Genomic DNA, 18,520 nt, shown 5'->3' with positions numbered 1-18,520 from the left:
TTGGGACTGTAATGAACCTAAAAAATAAACTAATCAGTTGAATCCTTTTCTTACACTTGCTTTATTACCCTCTTCCCTCTTACACACATTTCCAGAATTTACTAGACTACTCTGGAAATCTACTTGTCCTGTTATTCTTTCAAGAATTCCTTCATGAATTTAAATGATAAAAACATCTTGCTTTGTTTATGTCTTCAGACATATTCTTGTGAAGATCCCATGTACAGGTGAATTTAATAAAACTTGTACACTTTTCTCTTATTTATCGGTTCTGTATTAATTAAGTCCTAGATCCAGTCAAACAGCCAAAAAAATTAACTAAGGGATGGTAGAAAGTATCTTTCTTTCCTAAACTAGTAAACACAGAAGTTTCAACCTAGCACCAGACCTGACTGTCCTCGTCCTGGCTTTTTTAAATCTCTGAACCAATCATATCAATTATCTATCTATCTATCATCTCTCTATAATCTAGCTATATTCTCATATTCTTAGTGCTTGCATAACTTAGACTGGGCCTTGGTAAGTAATGCCTTAAGCACCCAGGAACAATAACATTGGTGCTTTTCTGAGGTGTCTCCATCCCTTCTTGTGGGGCTATCAAGGAAAAGGGGCCAACTGCACACTGTGTCTGAATATTAGCAGATTAAATATTAATGAGCTTTACCAGAAAATACACACTCAGACAATTCATTGAGTTATATGCAAGAAGACATCAGAAAAAATGTTGACAGGTGGGGAAAAACCTGAGGGAGAAAAATACTGAGAAACAAAGTAAGGATAAGGATAAGGATAGTGAAAAGACCACATTATGAGTGGTAAACAGAGACAGTCATAGACACACACAAAGACCAGTGAAGATAATGGGTTGCACAGATGAAATGGAGGGACAGCAATGGACTCTTATTCATCAACCCTTCCCACCACAGAGACATTGCCAGATATAAATGATAACTCAGAGAGGCTGAGGACAACATGCCTCTTGGGTATGAGGGGTCTGGGGTATTTTCTTTCTTTTTAATTTCTTTTGTTCTTTACTCTTAGTCTTAGAGTCAAAATCTGCTCTCACTCCCCCCCCCCCCATATCTATCTTTTTATCAGTGCACTATAATTATACATAATCATGGTATTTGTTGTTACATATTCACACATGCACATGATATAACACTATAACATGGTCTGTATTGTTCCCAGTATGGGATGGTTTTCTGAGAGAATTGTCCAGGGATTGTGGGACAGTGGTTCATAAGGAATAGTATTTGAACTAAAGTGAAGCCACAAATTCAAAACCAGGGTAGAATGGTGAATCATGTATTTGTTCATTATGGAAATATTTATTGAAACAAAAAGATAAACACATTTCAATTAAAATAATTTCCCAAGGGCTTGAATAAACATTTGTCCAAAGAAGATACTACAAAATGGCCAATAATACATAAGGATGTTCAATATCTTTAGTCCTTACAGAAATGCAAATCAAAACCAAAATGAAATATCACTTTCACACCAGTAATTTCAATGAATGTCAATGACGTAGAATATGTGGAATATTTGTACATGACTGGTGGGATTTTGAAATGGTTGCCACTGCTAACTATTCATAATGACATTATTCAAAAGAACTAAAAGGTGAAAACAATTCAAATGTCCATCAATAGATACTTGAAAAATAATGTGATTTATCCATATGTTGGAATATTATTGTGTAATGAAGTACTGATGCAGGCTACAACTTGAATACCATATTCAGTGAAAGAAGCAAGGGAAAATGCTGTACAAGTGTGACTCTATTTATAGCAAATAGGCAGAATAGGTAAATCTGTGGAGATAGCACATACATTGGCAGTTGCCAGGCAAGCACTCTACCACTGAGCCACAACCCCAGTCCTGTTTGTTTGTTTTTTAAGACCAGGTCTCACTAAATTGCTGAGGCTAACCTTGAAGTTGTGATCCTCGCATCTCAGCCTCCCTAGCTGCTGGGATTACAGGTGTGCACCACCATGCCCAAGCAAGGTTGGTATTTTTCTAAGTGATGGTCAATTAGCCACAAGAGGAGACACAGTAGCAGCTCTGGAAAGTAGTTCATTGCATTCACAGGTGTGGGAGAAGGGGTGGAAGTGTGCCATGGAGAGCTCTGGGTTTTGTGAGATGGCATCAGACAGGAGCCCAGGCATTTCCATGGAAAGGCGAGGCAGGCCAGTCAAACAGCTTAGGACAGAATAGTTGCAAAAGACAGAACCACTCAGTGTCAGGCACTCTGCCAGGTGCTGGCCCCAGAGTCCTGCTCCCCTGCAGCTCACCCTCTAGGGGGAGGGAGAAAACAGACAAGCAATGAGGTAAGATGACCTCAGGTCCTAATGAGAACTGAGCCCACAGGAAAGCAGAGTCAGGAGCTAGAGCCAAGAAGAGGTGGGCAGGGAAAGTCATCTGCATCAGGTGGACAAAGGAAGCCCCTCAGAGGGAGCATTTGTGTAGACAAATCTGAGTGGAGGGAGAGCTCCTTCAGAGGAGGACACCCTAGGGTTGCAGGTGGCAAGTGCAAAGTTCTGAGATGGGACACATTTGGGATCTTCTGCTTGGGTGTTTGATGGATAGCAGAGCATTGGGGGAGGACATTGGTGTGGGGGGGGTGATGGCTAGAACCAGAACATGCCAGGTCACATGGACCACAGGGAGGGATTTTGAATTTATTCTAAATGGAGTGGGAAGGTGTTGGAGGATGAAGGGCAAAGGATGGCCCAGGCCTCCGCTTTGCACAACTACAGGGGTGTCATTTGCATAGGCCACAGTGAAGGAGTCTATCTGGAGCTGGCCTCCTTGGCCACCTCCTGACCCCAACCCTCCCACCTATGGCAGACCTTGCTGATGGATCTCAGGCTCTGCTCCTCCAGGAGGGGCTCCCACCTCCTTAAAGACTCCAGCACCCAGACACACCCTGCTGATTCCCCCAAGTAATCATGCAAGACGCTTTGTACCTTCCATCATTGTCCTGGCCCTTTGCTGAGATGTGGACCTCCAGGAGCTTGTCTAACAAAGATCTAATGACACACGTTTGGAGCAGACCTGGTCAGTTCTTTATTGGGAAGGGGATGCAATCTGTGATCCGACAAATGTGTGATCCCATAGAAATGTCAAGACGAAGGTTTAGCTGATTTTCTCTGAGCTCATAGTTGCCCTGGAAAAATCCATGGTTCTGACATGTTTGGTCACGCCAATAATCCTGGGTGATGCGAACAGCAGTACATAATCGACAGTATTGCTGCCGTACAAGCCACATTCGAATCCAGGACTGCAGCTTAACAACGGCCCTTGTTTCCTGTGCATACAACTCCAGTCCTGTCCTCTGCTTCTCTTCCCGCAGCCTCATCGATATCTTCCTCCACCAGCACTGAATGATCCAAACTCTCAGGGCAGCATGCAGCAATGTACGACGCACCAGGGTGCCCCGCCACCAGGCCTGGATCTTTGTGGCAGTGAGCTCAGAGTCAGAAGGCACCTAATTTTTGAAGAGGAGTTACAAGAAAAAACAAAATGATACTCAGGATGTATTCTCTGCCAACCTCAAATACGGGGAGTGCCAGGAAAGGGCCCTTATTCTCTGTCAATAATTGTCCCTTTCTCTGAAGTTCATGAGCACTGAGAATGGTCACACCTGGACACGGGAGACCAGGAAATTGTCCTGCTTCTGACTGCCTCCCTCTGCTATGTCAGTTAATACACATACACACTTCATCTTGACCTCTGAGGTTCAAAAGACCCATCTATAGGATGGGATTCGCATCAACTGGTTTGCCATGGATTTGGTTTGCCAGTGCAGAGCAAGAACCCTGTAATCCATATGCTCCACTTGAGCCTGACCATCCCCTTCATGTCCTCCCACCTGCTGGGGAAGTGTCATCCTTTGCTTGCCCTGCCCTTTCCTGATTCCACCTCAATCTACAATCTGCTCCTCCTTTTGTTAGGTCCTCATATTAAAAGTTTCCCTGCTCCATACAGTTTGGGGTCTCTCTCATCTATTTATCACTTTCACTTCCTTTGGTTCCTACACCTAGACCTTTAGTTAACACACACACACACACACACACACACACACACACACACACACACGCATGCATGTGCTCACTCTCACCCACGCAGTTCTGAACTTGGGGCTCCCTATACTTGGCTATGCATTCCCCGACCACAGCCCTCCAAGTTTGCATGGTCCAGTTCTCACTATTTGGGGTTTCTCCTCCCACAACTCAGAGTTTTTGCTTCTGTTATTTGCCCTTCTCAAGTTGCTAAGGCAACTGAAGAAGAAGACAGCCAAGGACAACTCAATACATATTCATTCCAGCCTTGTATAAGGCAACCATTGTCCTGGTAGGTTTGGGACACTCTTGGTTTCTGATTGTTGTTCTGATTAATAGCTAATACCCCACCTTTCATTCTCAAGATGGACATAGTCCATGATCATCCATGCTATGAGCCACAGAGACCACCATCACTCTGGGTGTCATGGACAGAGGTATGGCAGGTCAGAGGTCATCCCCACCCTTGTCATCTTCACCACCTACCTCTGATTCCTGTGGGGGTTCTTCTGCCTTACTGCTTTTGTCTTTTGTGGACTTTTTTCCATCATCATCATCATCTTTGGTTTTTTTATCCTTCTTCTTTTTCTGTAATTGGAGTTGAAGGGAAGACATGGGGATAGGCTTTTGGTGTACAATGTGTACAATGTGGTGCCAATCCTAATATACACACAAACTCCTTATTTGCCCAGTGTTCCTTGTCATAAGGCTTGTATCCTTATTAACTGTGGAAATCTATTTTCTCCTATATGTGAATTTAGGTGGATTTGTTGTATCTTACCAAAGTTTGTCCCTTGCAGGTAGATGGTTCAAATCCCCTAAACTAGCCATGGCTGTGGGCAAAAGAGCTCCATTTCTTTAAAGTCCACATTCCTTTGGTCACAGGTCTTGCAGAAAGAATAGGGGAATATATCCAGGCACAAGGAAACTTGTGATATAAAATAGACACAATGTAACCATCTGTCCTCTATTAGATTTTCATTACCATAATGAAATCCCAGGGCAACTAACCATCAAGAGAAAGGATTTATTTTAGCTCATGCTCCTAGAGATTTAAAACCATAATCAGGTGACTGCAGGCTTTGGGGCTCTGTAGGCAAGGGTGGCATATCATGGTCGGTGCATGTGGCAGAACAGATCACTCACCTCATGATCAAAAGGAAGAAGACTGTGGTTGCAGAATTCCATGGAGGACATACCTCCCAGTGACCTGTGGGCCTCCCATAGGGCCACCACCTAAAGGTCCGTAGCACCTCTCAATACCACCATCCTGCGGACCAAGACTTTTACACAAGGACCTTAAGGGATAGTCAATATTCAAACAATAGCACTTCAATAGGGATTTCAATGACATGTATTTTAGTTCAAACAATGAAACCAAATGAACTTGTGGCAAAATTACAAAACAGAAGCTTTGCAAAAGACTCATGAATGGCTCTGAATCACATGAAAAGATGGCCAACATCATTAGTCACAAGGGAACTGAAATGAGACCACCATGACATACATACCCATAGACATCCTAGAGAATGGCTTAAGTAAGAAACACAGAGCAATGAATGTTGGCAGGGTCACAGCAGCAGCAACTCTTCCATTCTGCTGGTGGGAAGGTGTGGAACAGGAGAACCACTGTAGAAAATTGTTTGGCAGCTTCTAAAAAGGTTGAATACATATCCACCATAGATTCTGCAGTTCCACTCCTAGGTACTCACAGATGAAAGATGAAAACACTGTCTACAAAATGTGCATGCATGAATGTTGATAGCAGCTTTTGACCAACAGTCAAAATGGAAAATAACCCAAATGTCCCAACAGATAACTAGATAAAGAATTAGTCATGTATTCATATAATTAACTAATACCCAGCAATAAAGATGAACACACTAACACAGATTAACATAGATGAATCTGAAAATTTGTATACTAAACTAGAGAAGTCTCACTTAAAAGAGTACCTTCAGGAGGGAAGGATAGAAGTTCATTGGATCAAACAAAGAGGAATGAAGGGAAGGGAGGAGGGACGGGAATAGGAAAGAGTAGAATCAGACTTACTTTTTCCTACATTCATATATGAATATATAACCAGTGTAACTCCCATGTACAACCACAAGAATGGAATCCTAATTAAAATAAGTTATACTCCATGTATGCATAATATGTCAAAATACACTCCATCGTCATGTATATCTAAAAAGAACAAAATTTTGAAAAGAATAAAAGAGTAACTTCCAGGTGATATCAGGTGTATAAAATGCTGAAACAGATAAAACTAATCTATAGATAATATAAATTGCCTGTAAATAGCACAAAGAAACTGAGAAGTATACTATATCTCTTCTTGGTGGTGTTTATGTGGGAATATGGAATTGCAACAAATCATCAAGAAAAGCATGTTTATTGGTACTTTTTAGTTATACATGACAACTGGATCCATTTAGATACAATTATACAACATGGAATATATCCTTTTCTAATTAGGACCCCAGTCTTATGGATGTACAAGGTGGTGGGATTCACTGTGGTGTATTCATATATGTACATAGGAAAGTTTGTCAGATTCCTTCCACTGTCTTTCCTTTTCCTGTCCTCTCTCCCTTTCCTTCATTCCCCTTTGTTCTAATCCACTGAAGTCTGTTCTTCCCCCAATCCCTATTGTGTATTAGCAGTCACATATCAGAGAACATTTGACCTTTGGTTTTCTGGGATTGGCTTATTTTACTTAGCATGAATCTCCAGATCCATCCATTTATGGCCAATGCCATAGAGCCATTCTTCTTAATTGGCTGAGTAATAGTCCATTGTGTATATATACCACATTTTCTTTATCCATTCATCTATCTGTTGAATGGCACCTAGGTTGGTTTCATAGCTTAACTCTTATGAATTGTGCTGCTATAAACATTGATGTGGTGACATCACTGTAGTGTGCTGATTTAAAATCCTTTGGGTGTATACCGAGGAGTGGGATAGCTGGATCAAATAGTGGTTCCATTACTAGTTTTCTGAGGAATCTCCTTACTGCCTTTCAGAGTAATTGCACAAATTTGTAGTCCCACTAACAACATATGAGTGTACCCTTTTTCCCACATCCTCACCAACATTTATTGGTACTTGTATTCTTTTTTTTTTTTTTTTTTTTTTTTTACAGAATGTCTTATAATTTATTAACTCTTTTTTTCAGAGGCTTTCCAAGTATTTACAGATTATATTCACTATCTTACAAACCATAGTGCAACACATGTCCTATGTTTATACATACTGTATTTTCTATCTTGATAATTATTCTGTCTGGAGTAAGATGAAATCTCAATGTAGTTTTAACTTGCATTTCTCTAACTCCTAAAGATGTTCAACATTTTAAACCCCTTTCTATATTCATATGCATGTGACATAAAGTCATTATTAAAAAAGGGGAGGATGAAGATTAGGAAGAAATACACAATAAAAATTGAGCAATGAGTTGGGTATGGTAGTGCACATCTGTAATCCCGGCAACTTTAGAGGCTGAGGCAGGAGGATCACAAGTTCAAGACCAGTCTAAGCAACTTAACAAGGCCGTAAACAACTTAGTGAGACCCTCTCTCTGAACAAAAAATAAAAAGGGCTGGAGATATAGCTCAGTGTTTAAGTGCCCCTGGGTTCAATCTCCAGCACCAAAAATAATAATAATGATAAAGATAATAATAATAATAAAATAAAATTAATCAGTGATTTTCTTTGATGAGGACAGTGGGATTGAGGGTAACACTCTATTCATTCACTGTGGCTATATACCCTGTCTGGCCTATCTCAGGGGCACCAGTTTTCAGTCTCCTGGGACACATGCAGGCCAGAAAATCCTTGAGGCCCCATTTAAGGTTGAAATGTCTTTGTTTTGTTTTTCTCTGTCCTTGAGGGCCCCAAGGTCACAGTCAGGAGGTGGGTCAGGGAGGCCAGTATAGAAGCAGGGCTCCATCTGTGCCTACTGCTGGCCCCTTAAACCCCACCTGGAGCAGCAAGGTCATTTGGAGCACAAGGGCCTGGGGGTGGCCCTGAAGCCCTGGTCTCCTCAGAGCAACTGCAGCAGGGGTCACTGAGGGGTGCATGCGGAATGTGCAGGTGAGAACGTGGATGGCTGGGTGGGGCTGCAAGGGAGCGTGGGGAATGGCAGAGGCCCTTCAGGCTGGGGTGTCAGTGTGTAGCTAGTGAGATGAGGGTCACTAAGGTGGAGGACAGGGGAAGTGTTGGCAGGAACACCTAGGACAGGGAAGGTGCAGGAAGCATCTGATGGGCAATACAGGTGGGACAATCCCAATGCCAGGCTTGAGCTCTGGACTTCTCTCTTACTTTGGATCATGGCCCATTATCTTTAAAAATTTTTTTCATTTAACTTTATTCAAGCAGAAATTTTGAAAATAAAAACCGTGATCAGCTTTTCCTGTGGTGTTTGGCTAGAGTTGAACAGACCTAGTCTAAAAGATTTGTCATGTTCTTCTGCCTTTTTCTGGTGTTCTGGCTAGAAAGGCCTTGTTGTGATGTTTAGGATGTCCCTTTATCTTCACCCATTGCTATTTCCTGGTTGACAGCCTCCCTAGCTCTGCACCTGTGACCAGTTGATATAAGTGCAGAGTCTAAAAACGAACATGTATAACCTTTTATAGCAAATTGAAATAGTAATATTATTGTTGTTCCACCTCAAGATTAAACACATAGGTCGTATTCTGTGTGGTTTCTCCATGTAAATATTTCTCAAAACTTTTTTATTGTTTTATAAAGGAAATGGTTTGTGGTGTATTAGAATTTTTTTAAATAGTCACTCAGGAATCAGGGATCTAAGATGAGATCACAGGGTGGGTGAGCAGGAGGAAGTTAAAGTCACTGGGAAGTGAGAGGCAAGTGGTTTGGGAGCACCATCCAGTGAGAATTGAAGGTATTAAGAATGGTGCCACGCATGGGGAAGGAGACAGCCCGGAGCCTTATGTGTGTTCAGCACCTTGGGAGGCTGGTACTGAGGAGGGGGAGGGAAGAGGGAGACTGGACCATTTATCCAACATGTTCTGCAAGAAGCAACTAACCAAACAAAGCAGAGGATGTCCAGTGAATTTGTCACCATCAAATACAGGGAGTTCTGCTAACATGCATCCTTCCCGGATGGTTCTGAGAACCCAGGAGAGATGGGTGGAGTTTTGCCCCCACTTCTGTCTGGTCTGTGGCTATGGACACATATGCTTACCTTCTCAGGTGTAGTATCCTTGCCTATGAAGCGAGACTATGCTTGCCCTGTGTACTCACAGGTTCATGGAGCCAGGGCAAATACTTTCTGATCCAGAAGTCCCTCTGCAGGTGTGAAGACCCAAGGGATTCTCACAAGGAAGAACCTCTGCATCTATGGGCTGCATCTCAGTCCTAAGTCAGCCTGTCATGCTGCCTCCTACAGCCTCATGTAGTGCCACAGCCCTCTGGGGTCTTCCCTTCCCTGACTTTTGTGGACGTCCACTCCTGCCTCTCCATCACTCCCTAGCCTTCACCTGCCTTTCCACTTCCTCATTGCACTGTGCCACCTTCCATGTGGTCTGTGTGCAGTTCACCCAGGATAGGGAGAGGATTTAGGGGACAGGAGAGCAATGCTGAGCCAACCCTGTGGGAGCAGAGGGGAGAAGATGGCTCCTCCACTTCCAGGGACCCTAGGATCAGAGAGTCAATGGTTTCTGATGGTCTCACCTACCTTTTCTTTTGCTTTTCCTTTTGATTTTGTTTCCTTTTCTGTTTCGGTGTTCTCTGAATTGGTCTCTGAATCAGGCTTCTGTAATCAGAATAGGGGGTATGGGTGAGGACAATCTCTGTGCAAAGTTCCCACAATCCCAGCTCCTCATGCTTTGTCTGAGTCCCATGGAGTCTTGAAGGGCTTCCCTCTGACAGGGGACATCTTTCTACCCCGGCAGAAGTGAGTCTGATGGAGTCTTACACTGCTCTTACTGCCCATGGTGGAAAAAGAGAGGCTCAGGTGATCATCCCCTTCTGGTTGCTGCTCCTCTAACCCCAGCAGGGGCAGGACAGGTGTTAAAGTAGGAGATGGTCATGATGTCACAAGGACTACTGTGACCCAGGAACCAGGTTTTCTTCTCCAGGCTCATTGGTGTTGGATAAGGAGGATACAGCTGTCTTTTCTCCTCCTTTCAGTTATGGACCAGAGTCCTTAGGGCCTGTGAGCCTGTCCTGGCCCAAGGAGGACCTCTGGTCTATTCTCCTCCTACCTTGGTCTCATCTTGTCAACAGCTCATGTTATCACAGGAAGACACATGGCCCTCACAACTACACTGACTCAGGCTGGTTTTTTGTGTCCTCTGCATTTCCGCCATGGTGCCCTTTCTTGGTAGGGCATCATGGTCTTTCCTTCCTCTCTCCCTCCCTCCCTCCCTTCTTTCCTTCCTTCCCTCCCTCTCCTCCCCCTCCTCCTCCTCCTCCTCCTCCTCCTCCTCCTCCTCCTCCTCCTCCTCCTCCTCCTCCTCCCCCTCCTCCTCCTCCTCCTACTCCTCCTCCTCTTCTTCTTCTTCTTCTCCTTCTTCTTCTTCTTCTTCTTCTTCTTCTTCTTCTTCTTCATTTATATACTGGGAATTGAATCCAGGGGACCCACATTCCCAGTACTTTTTATTTTTTATTTTAAGACAGGGTCTTACTAAGTTGCCTAGTGTCTTGCTAAGTTACTGAGTCTGGCCTCAAACTTGTGATCCTCCTGCCTCAGCCTCCTGAGTTGTTGGGATTACAGGCATGCACCACCATGCCCAGTGGGAAAGTCCTTCTTTTAATAGCAACCAGAGTGAGTATGGAGGGCAAGCAGGTGAGACTGGGAAAGCATTCTGATAAGATTCCTCAGTCAATATCTACTATATCCCTCCTGCTACTGTCATCTCCTTCCATTTCTTCTGTGGCTATGGTACCTTAACTTTCCAACCTATGCTCCTTAACATGAGACCTTCGTCCTGTGTCTGAAACTAACTGGGGCAGAGGAGTTTTCCAAACTGAAGCTACTGTATGTGAAAATAATCCCCTGTCCTATGTGGGCTCCTCTGCCATATTGGTCATGTTTTAAAGCATCAATAAATTCTCTAGGCTGCTGCAAAACAGCCATCTCTGGCTGTCCCCACTGCCACTTCTGACTGCATTTCTCAGCTGTGATGTAGCCTTCTCATGTCAAGACACTGCCTACCTCCTTCCCATAGGGAAGGAGAGATGGTGGCTTCTGCCCTTCCTGGATGACCCATGTGTCTCCCTCACCTTCCCATGAGTTCTGAAATTGAGATCAGATCATGATTTAGTCTTCACATTGTTGTGACCTTGAGTGTGCAACTGAGGGACATACTGGGGGCACACTCAGATTCCCTTTAGTTCCCACACAGCCTCATAAAAGCCCCTTTCATTAGGAAACTGTTGAAATGTATACAATTTAACAAAACAAGCAGTGACTCGGTAGGAACACATGTCAAGAACGTTTCCTATCTTCTTCATTGATGAGTTAAGATTCAGGTCACCTCCAATGATTCTTTACAGTATCTATGTCAGAACCAGTGACTTTCCGCTGTCCCCCAGCAGGTATGGGAGGTGCCCTTCAGCACACATGCCCCGTGTAGCACTATGGAACCATAGCACAGGTTAGGGTTACTGTCTTCTTCAAACTCTTCAGTGTTTATTATTTTCATTGTAGATGCCCTTCTCATCCTTAGTTAGGTTTAACCTAAATATTTTAATTTTTATGTAACTCTTGTGAACAGGATTACTTTCCAGATGTATCTCTCAGTGAGTTCATTATTGGTGTATAGAAAAGCTACTGATTTTTGTATTGGTAATGTTTCCTTCTACTTTACTGAATTTGTTATCAGTTCTGATAATCTTTATGGAGAGTCTTTAGTTTTTTGTATGAAACAGGAATAATTTGACTTCCTCCTTTCCTATTCGTATGCCTTGTATTTCTTTCTCTTGCCTAATTGCTCCGGCTAGAATTTCTAGTAATATTGAATAAGAGTGGTGAGAGCAGACACCATTATCTTGCTGCTGATCTTAAAGGAAATGCTTTCAGTTTCTCAGTTTGAGATTGGCTATATATATATGTCCTTTATTATGTTGAGGTATGATCCTACTATATCTAATCAAATATCCTAGTTCACAAAAAAACTAATCCATGTAAAATAACTGGTTTCACAAATGCTAGAGATGAGAAGAAAAAAAATAGACTGAATAAATATTTGTGTACCATTAAGGTCACAATTAAACAGTGAAAAAGAATTTAAAAAAAAAGAAAAAAAATATTGATGAAAAGCTAAAGAATTCTTTCCATTGCAATTTAAACATTCTCAGCTTCTCTTCTCAGCATTTTTATGTGGGGTCTTCTGGAGTGTGGTGCTCCATCCTCTGGATTGCTGGAGTGAGGGGGGTAATCCCGTAGATGGAGTTCCTGGAGACAGGGTTTAGGCTTAGGCAGGCTCCAGGCTCTTTGCTGAATGCTAATTGTTCTGGAGATTTTAAATCAACACACCTCCAGCTTCCAGTACTTGCTGGTCCATGCTGGAGGACTTTACCCCAGGGCTCTCCCCTGGGTTCCACTCCTTTGGTGGGGGAGCCAATTCTTAGTCCCTTTAATTCCCTTATCCCTCTACTATGCTCACAAAGGGAGCTCTCTGGCTGGAACTTCTGGCCTGACTGTGGCAGTGGCTGTGCCACTGGGGATTTTTTCCTCATTTTATTGTATCCAACTTCCTGTGCTCTGAATGTCCAGTTTTAGGTTCCAGTAAAGTCCCTCCCACCTTTCTTTTGTTCACCCACCTTGTGGAGGAGCTGTCTGTCTGCTTTCTTGGTTTCACACCATGGAGCAGCCAGGAACTCAACCTCCTCTATTCTGCCATCTTGGATCTCCCTGATCCTACTATATCTAATTTATTCAGGGTCTTATCATAAACGGATATTGAATTTTATCAAATTCTTTCTTCTGCATCTATTGAGATTGTCAAGTAATTTTTATTTTTTATTCTCTATGTGCTGTATTACATTTCTTGCTTTGCATATGATGAAATATCCTTGCATCCCTGAAATGAAACCAATTCGATCATGGTGTGTGATCTTTTTAATGTGCTGCTGAATCTAAATTATAAGTGTTTTGTTAAGGACTTTTGCATCTATGTTCATCAGGAGTATCGGTCTATAGTTTTCCTGTCTTTGTTGTTTACTTGTCAGATATAAGTTACAGGGCAGTGCTGGCTTAATAGAATGGGTATGAAATGGTCCCCTCCCTTTTGATTTTATGGAATAATTTGAGAAGCATTGGTTTTAGTTCTTTAAAAGTTTGGTAAAATTCAGCAGCAGAGCCATGCGGTCCCATGCTCTTCTTTACTGGGAGTTTGTGTGTTTGTGGGGTGTGTTTTACAGTACTAAAGACATGGGTGCTCTACCACTGAGATACATTCCCAGCCTCTTTTATTTAATTTTTTTAAAACTTCAAGACATGATCTCACTAATTTGCTCAGGTTGTCCTCGAACTTATAATCATCCTGCTTCAGCCTCCTGAGTAGCTGGAATCACAGGCATGTGCCACTGTGCCCAGCATTAGGAGTCTTTTGTTTGGTTGTTTACTAATTCAATCTTATTACTTTCTTATTGGTCTATTTAGACTTTAAAATATCTTCTTGGTTCGATTTTGGTAGATCATATGTGTCCATACATTTTCTATTTCTTCTAGTCCAATTTGTGTCAGTTTTCCAAACTATTCCCTAATGATCCCTTGAATTTGGGTGCCCCCCACCTGGCTCTCATTTTGGTTAGTTTAGCTAATGTTTGTCAATTTTGTTTATCTTTTCAAAGAACCAGCTTTAAAAAAATTGATCCTTTGTATCTTTTAGCCTATTTTTCATTTACTTATGCTCTGTTCTTATTATTTCTTCTACTGATGTGGGGTTTGGCCTGTTCTTGCTTTTCTAAGACCTTGAGATGCATCATTAGGTTATTTATTTGAGATCTCTAGTTTTCTTAATGTAGGCATTCATTTCTGTAAACTTTCCTCTTAGTAGTATTTTTTTTTTCTGTATTCCACATGTTTCCCTATTTGTTGATTCAAGGAATTTTAAAATTTCCCCTCTGAGGGCTAGGGTTGTGGCTCAGTGGTGGAGCCCTTGCTAGCACATATGAGCCACTTGGTTTGGTTCTCAGCACCACATAAGAAGATAATTAAAGATATTTTGACCATTTACAACTAAAAAAATTTTTAAATTCTCCTCTGACTTCTTCAACTACCTGTTTGTTCAAAGGTGTTCAATTTCCATGTCTTTGTGAAATCTCTGTAGTTTATCCTGTTGTTGATGTCTAGTTTCATTCTATCATGATTAGAGAGGATGCAGGATACTATTTTAATTTTTTAAATGTGTTAAGAACTGCTTTGTGCCTAATATGTGGTCTATTCTATAAAATGTTCTATGCACCATTGAAAGAAATATATATTCTGCAACTGTTGGATGGAATAATCTGTAAATGACTGTTAAGTTCATTTGATCTAGAATGTAATTTAACTCTGAGGTTTCTTTATTGATTTTTTTTGAGGGGAAGTCTGGATGATCTATCTATTGGTGAAAGTAGAATATTGAAGTCATCCACTTCTATTGGGTTGCAGCTTATATCTTACTTTATGTCTAAGTAGTGTTTGTTTTATAAAATTGGATGCTTGGTGCACACAAATTTATGATCATTATATCTACTTGATGAATTGTTCCCTTGATCAACATATATAGCATCTTTTTACTGTTTTTGTCTTACAGTCTATTTTTTCACATATAACTACTCCTGCTTGATTTCAGATTTCATTTGCTTGTAATATCATTTTACAACCTTTCATTTTCAATCTGTGTATGTCTTTACAGGTGAGGTTTCTTGTAGGTAACATATTATTTGGTCTTGTTTTTAAGCCATTCAAATAGCCTATATCTTTTAATTGGAGAATTGAGGCCCTTTAAAGTCAGAGTTGTAACTGAAAGGTACGGGCTTGTTCCTGTCATTTTGTTGGTTTTTTTTCTGGTTATTTTGCATATTTTTGTTCATTTATTCCTCTTTCATTCATCTTTGAGGTATGATGGGTTGCTGAATTGATAATATTTGATTCTTTTTTTAGTCCTCACCTCACTTACATATCTGCACTTCTAGTGGAATTTATTCTTTCCTTTGCTCCTATGATTGCTCTTTTCTTTCTTCCTCTCCTGGGTGTAGGAGTACCTAAAGCATCTTTTTATTTATTTATTTATTTTAGTTGTCAATGGACCTTTATTTATTTATTTATATGTGGTGCTGAGAATAGAATGCAGTGCCTCACACATTGCTAGGCAAGTGCTCTATTACTGAGCCACAACCCCAGTCCCCTTTTGTACTGATGGTATAGTAGTCATGATTTCCCTTAGTTTATGTTATCTTGGAAGGTCTTTCTTTCTTTGTCAATTCTGAATGATAGCCTTGCTGGCTATAGTAATCTTGGTTTCAATTATTTTCTTTAATGATTTGAAATGCATCATTGCTTGCCCTCTTGGCCTTTAGAGTTTCTGCTGAGAAAACTGCTCTTAGTGTAATAGGTTTGCCTTTAAAGGTAACTTGGCACTTCTCTCTTACAGATTTTAATATTCTTTCTTTTCCTGTACCTTTGATAATTTACCTACTATATGTCATGGAGACATTCTTTTTGTAGTTCTGAATGCATTCTATACCTGAATGTCCTTGTCTTTCCCAAGATTTGCAATATTTTCTTATATTATTTCATTGAGTAGGTTTTCTATTCCCTCAAGGTTTGGTTCTCCCTAGGGTATACTGATGAGTTGGACACTTGATCTTCTAATAGTGTCCCAGATATCTATTAATACTCTCTTCATTCTTTCTTATTTTGTCTTCATTTCTGTATGAACATAATATTCTGAAGACCTGTCTTCAAGCACCAATATTCTTTCTTTCACTTGGTCTAGTCTGTTGCTGAGGTTTTCAACTGAAAATTTGACTTATTGACCTTGTCATTTACAAAATTTCTATTTGGTTCTTTTTCAAAATCTCTATCTCTTTACTGAATTTCTCACTCATATCCTGTAATATCTTTCTTATTTCATTCAACTGTTATCTGTTCTCTTGGATTTCATTGAGCTTTTAAAAGTCATTCTTTTAAATGTTTTTATCCAGCATTCCATCTGCACCAATATCTCTGTTACTAGAGAGATCTCTGTTACTAGAGTTATGAACTTTAGCAAATGTCATAGTGCCTTGTTTTTTCCTACTTCTTATGTCTGTATGTTGAAATTTGCACATTTGTTGTGATGGTTGTCTCTTCCATTTGATGTGATAACCTTCTTAGGAAGCAGCTTTCTCCTGACAACATGCCTTAGGGTATGGATTTGTTGTGTAATGTTAAGTTTATTTCCAACTGGACTCTGTAGTGTAAAATCTCTGTAGCTTTCTCAGTTGTGATTCATGGGTTTGGGTACATACAGCCCAAATTAGAACTAGACAGACTCACTGTCTCTGCAGGTCACTTTCAAGAGAGAGAACACTATGGCAAATCAGGAAGATGTGTAAGCAGCAGGTTGTATTAAATGCACCCTCCTACAATGGAAGTGTTAGCCTCTATCAGGTGTCGAGTGTTTCTGCAGGACTATTGATATTGTCTCTGTTACTTGAAAGCAATTATGATGCTGGTTGCTCCAGTCATAATGAGGGGCCTGAACCTCATGTCCTTTTATTGGACATAAATGCAGATCCAGGTGATGCATGGAGAGAGAAGAGTAATGGAATCACATTCTTGTCAGCAATGTGTGCTCTGCCAAGGTGCAGATGTAAGTGATGTAAAGAACCTGTATAGGTATGGTTTCATCAAATGTTGTTTTTCCTCTCTGCTACTTCTTTGAAGGTGTCTTCCCAGGGGCAGGACCTCGGAATTCCCCAATCAGCTGTGCCTCCCTGGGGATGATTGAACAACTGGGTTCTGATATTCTTTCAGTAGAAATGTTCATCAGGGTTCAGGCAGGATAGGGTCATAGCTAGAATTTGACACTATTCCTCTCAGCTGGGCTGGGAGTATAGCTCAGAGACAGAGCATCCACTCAACATGTGAGGCCCTGAGCTCAATCCCCCCAAAAAGAAAAAAAGTATAAAAATAAAAAAGAGAAAACATAAAAATAAGAAATGATAAAATTGGAGAATGAAGAAAATTAATTAAAATTAATATAATATAGAGAAAAAAGAAAAATTAAATAAAGGAAAAATAAAAAATATTTTAAAAATAATAAATTAAACAGGAAGAGCAAGGAGAAATATATATATATATACACACACACACACACACACACACATATATATATAATTTTTAATTTTAAAAATTCTTCCTGAAGCTCTTGGAAACACCAGCCAGGGTGGATGATTGCAGACTTTGATAATCAAAGCTTCTCTCCAGTCTTCTTAGGTTGTGAAAGCCAGAAGCAGGAAACTGGCCAGGGATTTTTCGCCACCATCTTCTTCTGTTCTTTCAGCAGTGATACTCACTAGGAATCAGTGGGAGTGAGTCTCAGCTGCAGCTTCTTGAAATTCCTCTCACCTGAATTTCATGCTAGAAAGAAGGCTGAATTTGAGCATAGGTTCTCTCTGGAGCTTCTTGTGCTGCATGCTCCAGGGGCAGGGCAAAGGCTGTAACTGCAGAGAACCTCCAATGCCTCCAGGGGCAAGTGGGGGGCCAGTGGCAGCAATGGAATCATAAAGTTATGTGCTGATGGTGGGCAGTAGGAACCATGCAAAGTGCCACTCTCGGTCGTGGCGTCTTCATTCCTGGCCTCCATGTGAAACCACAGGGGCTGGTCACACTCCAGTGTCACAGGGCAGATTCCCTAATACATGGATCCCAGAGGCTGGTGCCCTCTGCTGTCTGTGTTGCAGCCCATGCTCTCTTCAGTACAGAGTTCTTGGAGAGTCTGTGTCCGAGTCACTGCCCCAAGCCAAGACCATCTTGTGAGGACACCTCGTTTCCAGGCAATCCAGCAGAGTGTCACAGGATCCCAGAGATTTTTCTGGGAGTTCTGACCTTGAGAGCAGTACAAACTTGGATAAGAGGACCCTTCTCAGGTGGCTCCTGACTATATCACTTTAGGGGATGACTGAGAGATGAGTACTCTGGAGAGCCAGCAGTTCCTAACAGAGCTTACCAGGTCTCTGAAGTATACCTGCTGTGTAGACTCCAGGCCTCTTATTTATTTAGACTCTGTGTCTTCAAGGTACAGGCTTCTATGTTAGCTGGAATACTCTCACCTCTATCCCCTCAGCGGGGAGAATTCCCCTCCCCCAGCCACATGTAACTACACCTCTGTTGCTGTGGTTCTGTTTGGGAGAGGAGCAGTCAAGTGCTGGGTGTAAGGCAGCTTGGGACCCGTGGCGATTCTAGCCGCCCCTGCGCACTCTTGCTGAACTGCCATCCACTCTCT

General features: G+C 41.5%; 1 protein-coding gene across 1 annotated transcript in view; it reads right to left on the bottom strand.

Annotated features, from left to right (window-relative positions):
* Positions 1-1,388: 1,388 nt before the first annotated feature.
* The window catches only part of LOC306638011 (IQ domain-containing protein F5-like), a 55,693-nt gene continuing 38,561 nt past the window's right edge, over positions 1,389-18,520 (bottom strand). Inside the window, exons 4-6 of the mRNA XM_079101059.1 lie at positions 9,772-9,849; positions 4,554-4,655; positions 1,389-3,493 (exon numbers count right to left, since the gene is read on the bottom strand). Coding sequence (XP_078957185.1) covers positions 3,065-3,493; positions 4,554-4,655; positions 9,772-9,849 — 609 coding nt within the window. The 3' untranslated portion in view covers positions 1,389-3,064. The remainder of the gene's footprint in view (positions 3,494-4,553; positions 4,656-9,771; positions 9,850-18,520) is intronic.

Source organism: Sciurus vulgaris (genome assembly GCF_902686455.1).
Source record: "Sciurus vulgaris genome assembly, chromosome: 10".
NCBI classification, from domain to species: Eukaryota; Metazoa; Chordata; class Mammalia; order Rodentia; family Sciuridae; genus Sciurus; species Sciurus vulgaris.
This window is presented reverse-complemented; position numbering and strand designations above follow the sequence as displayed.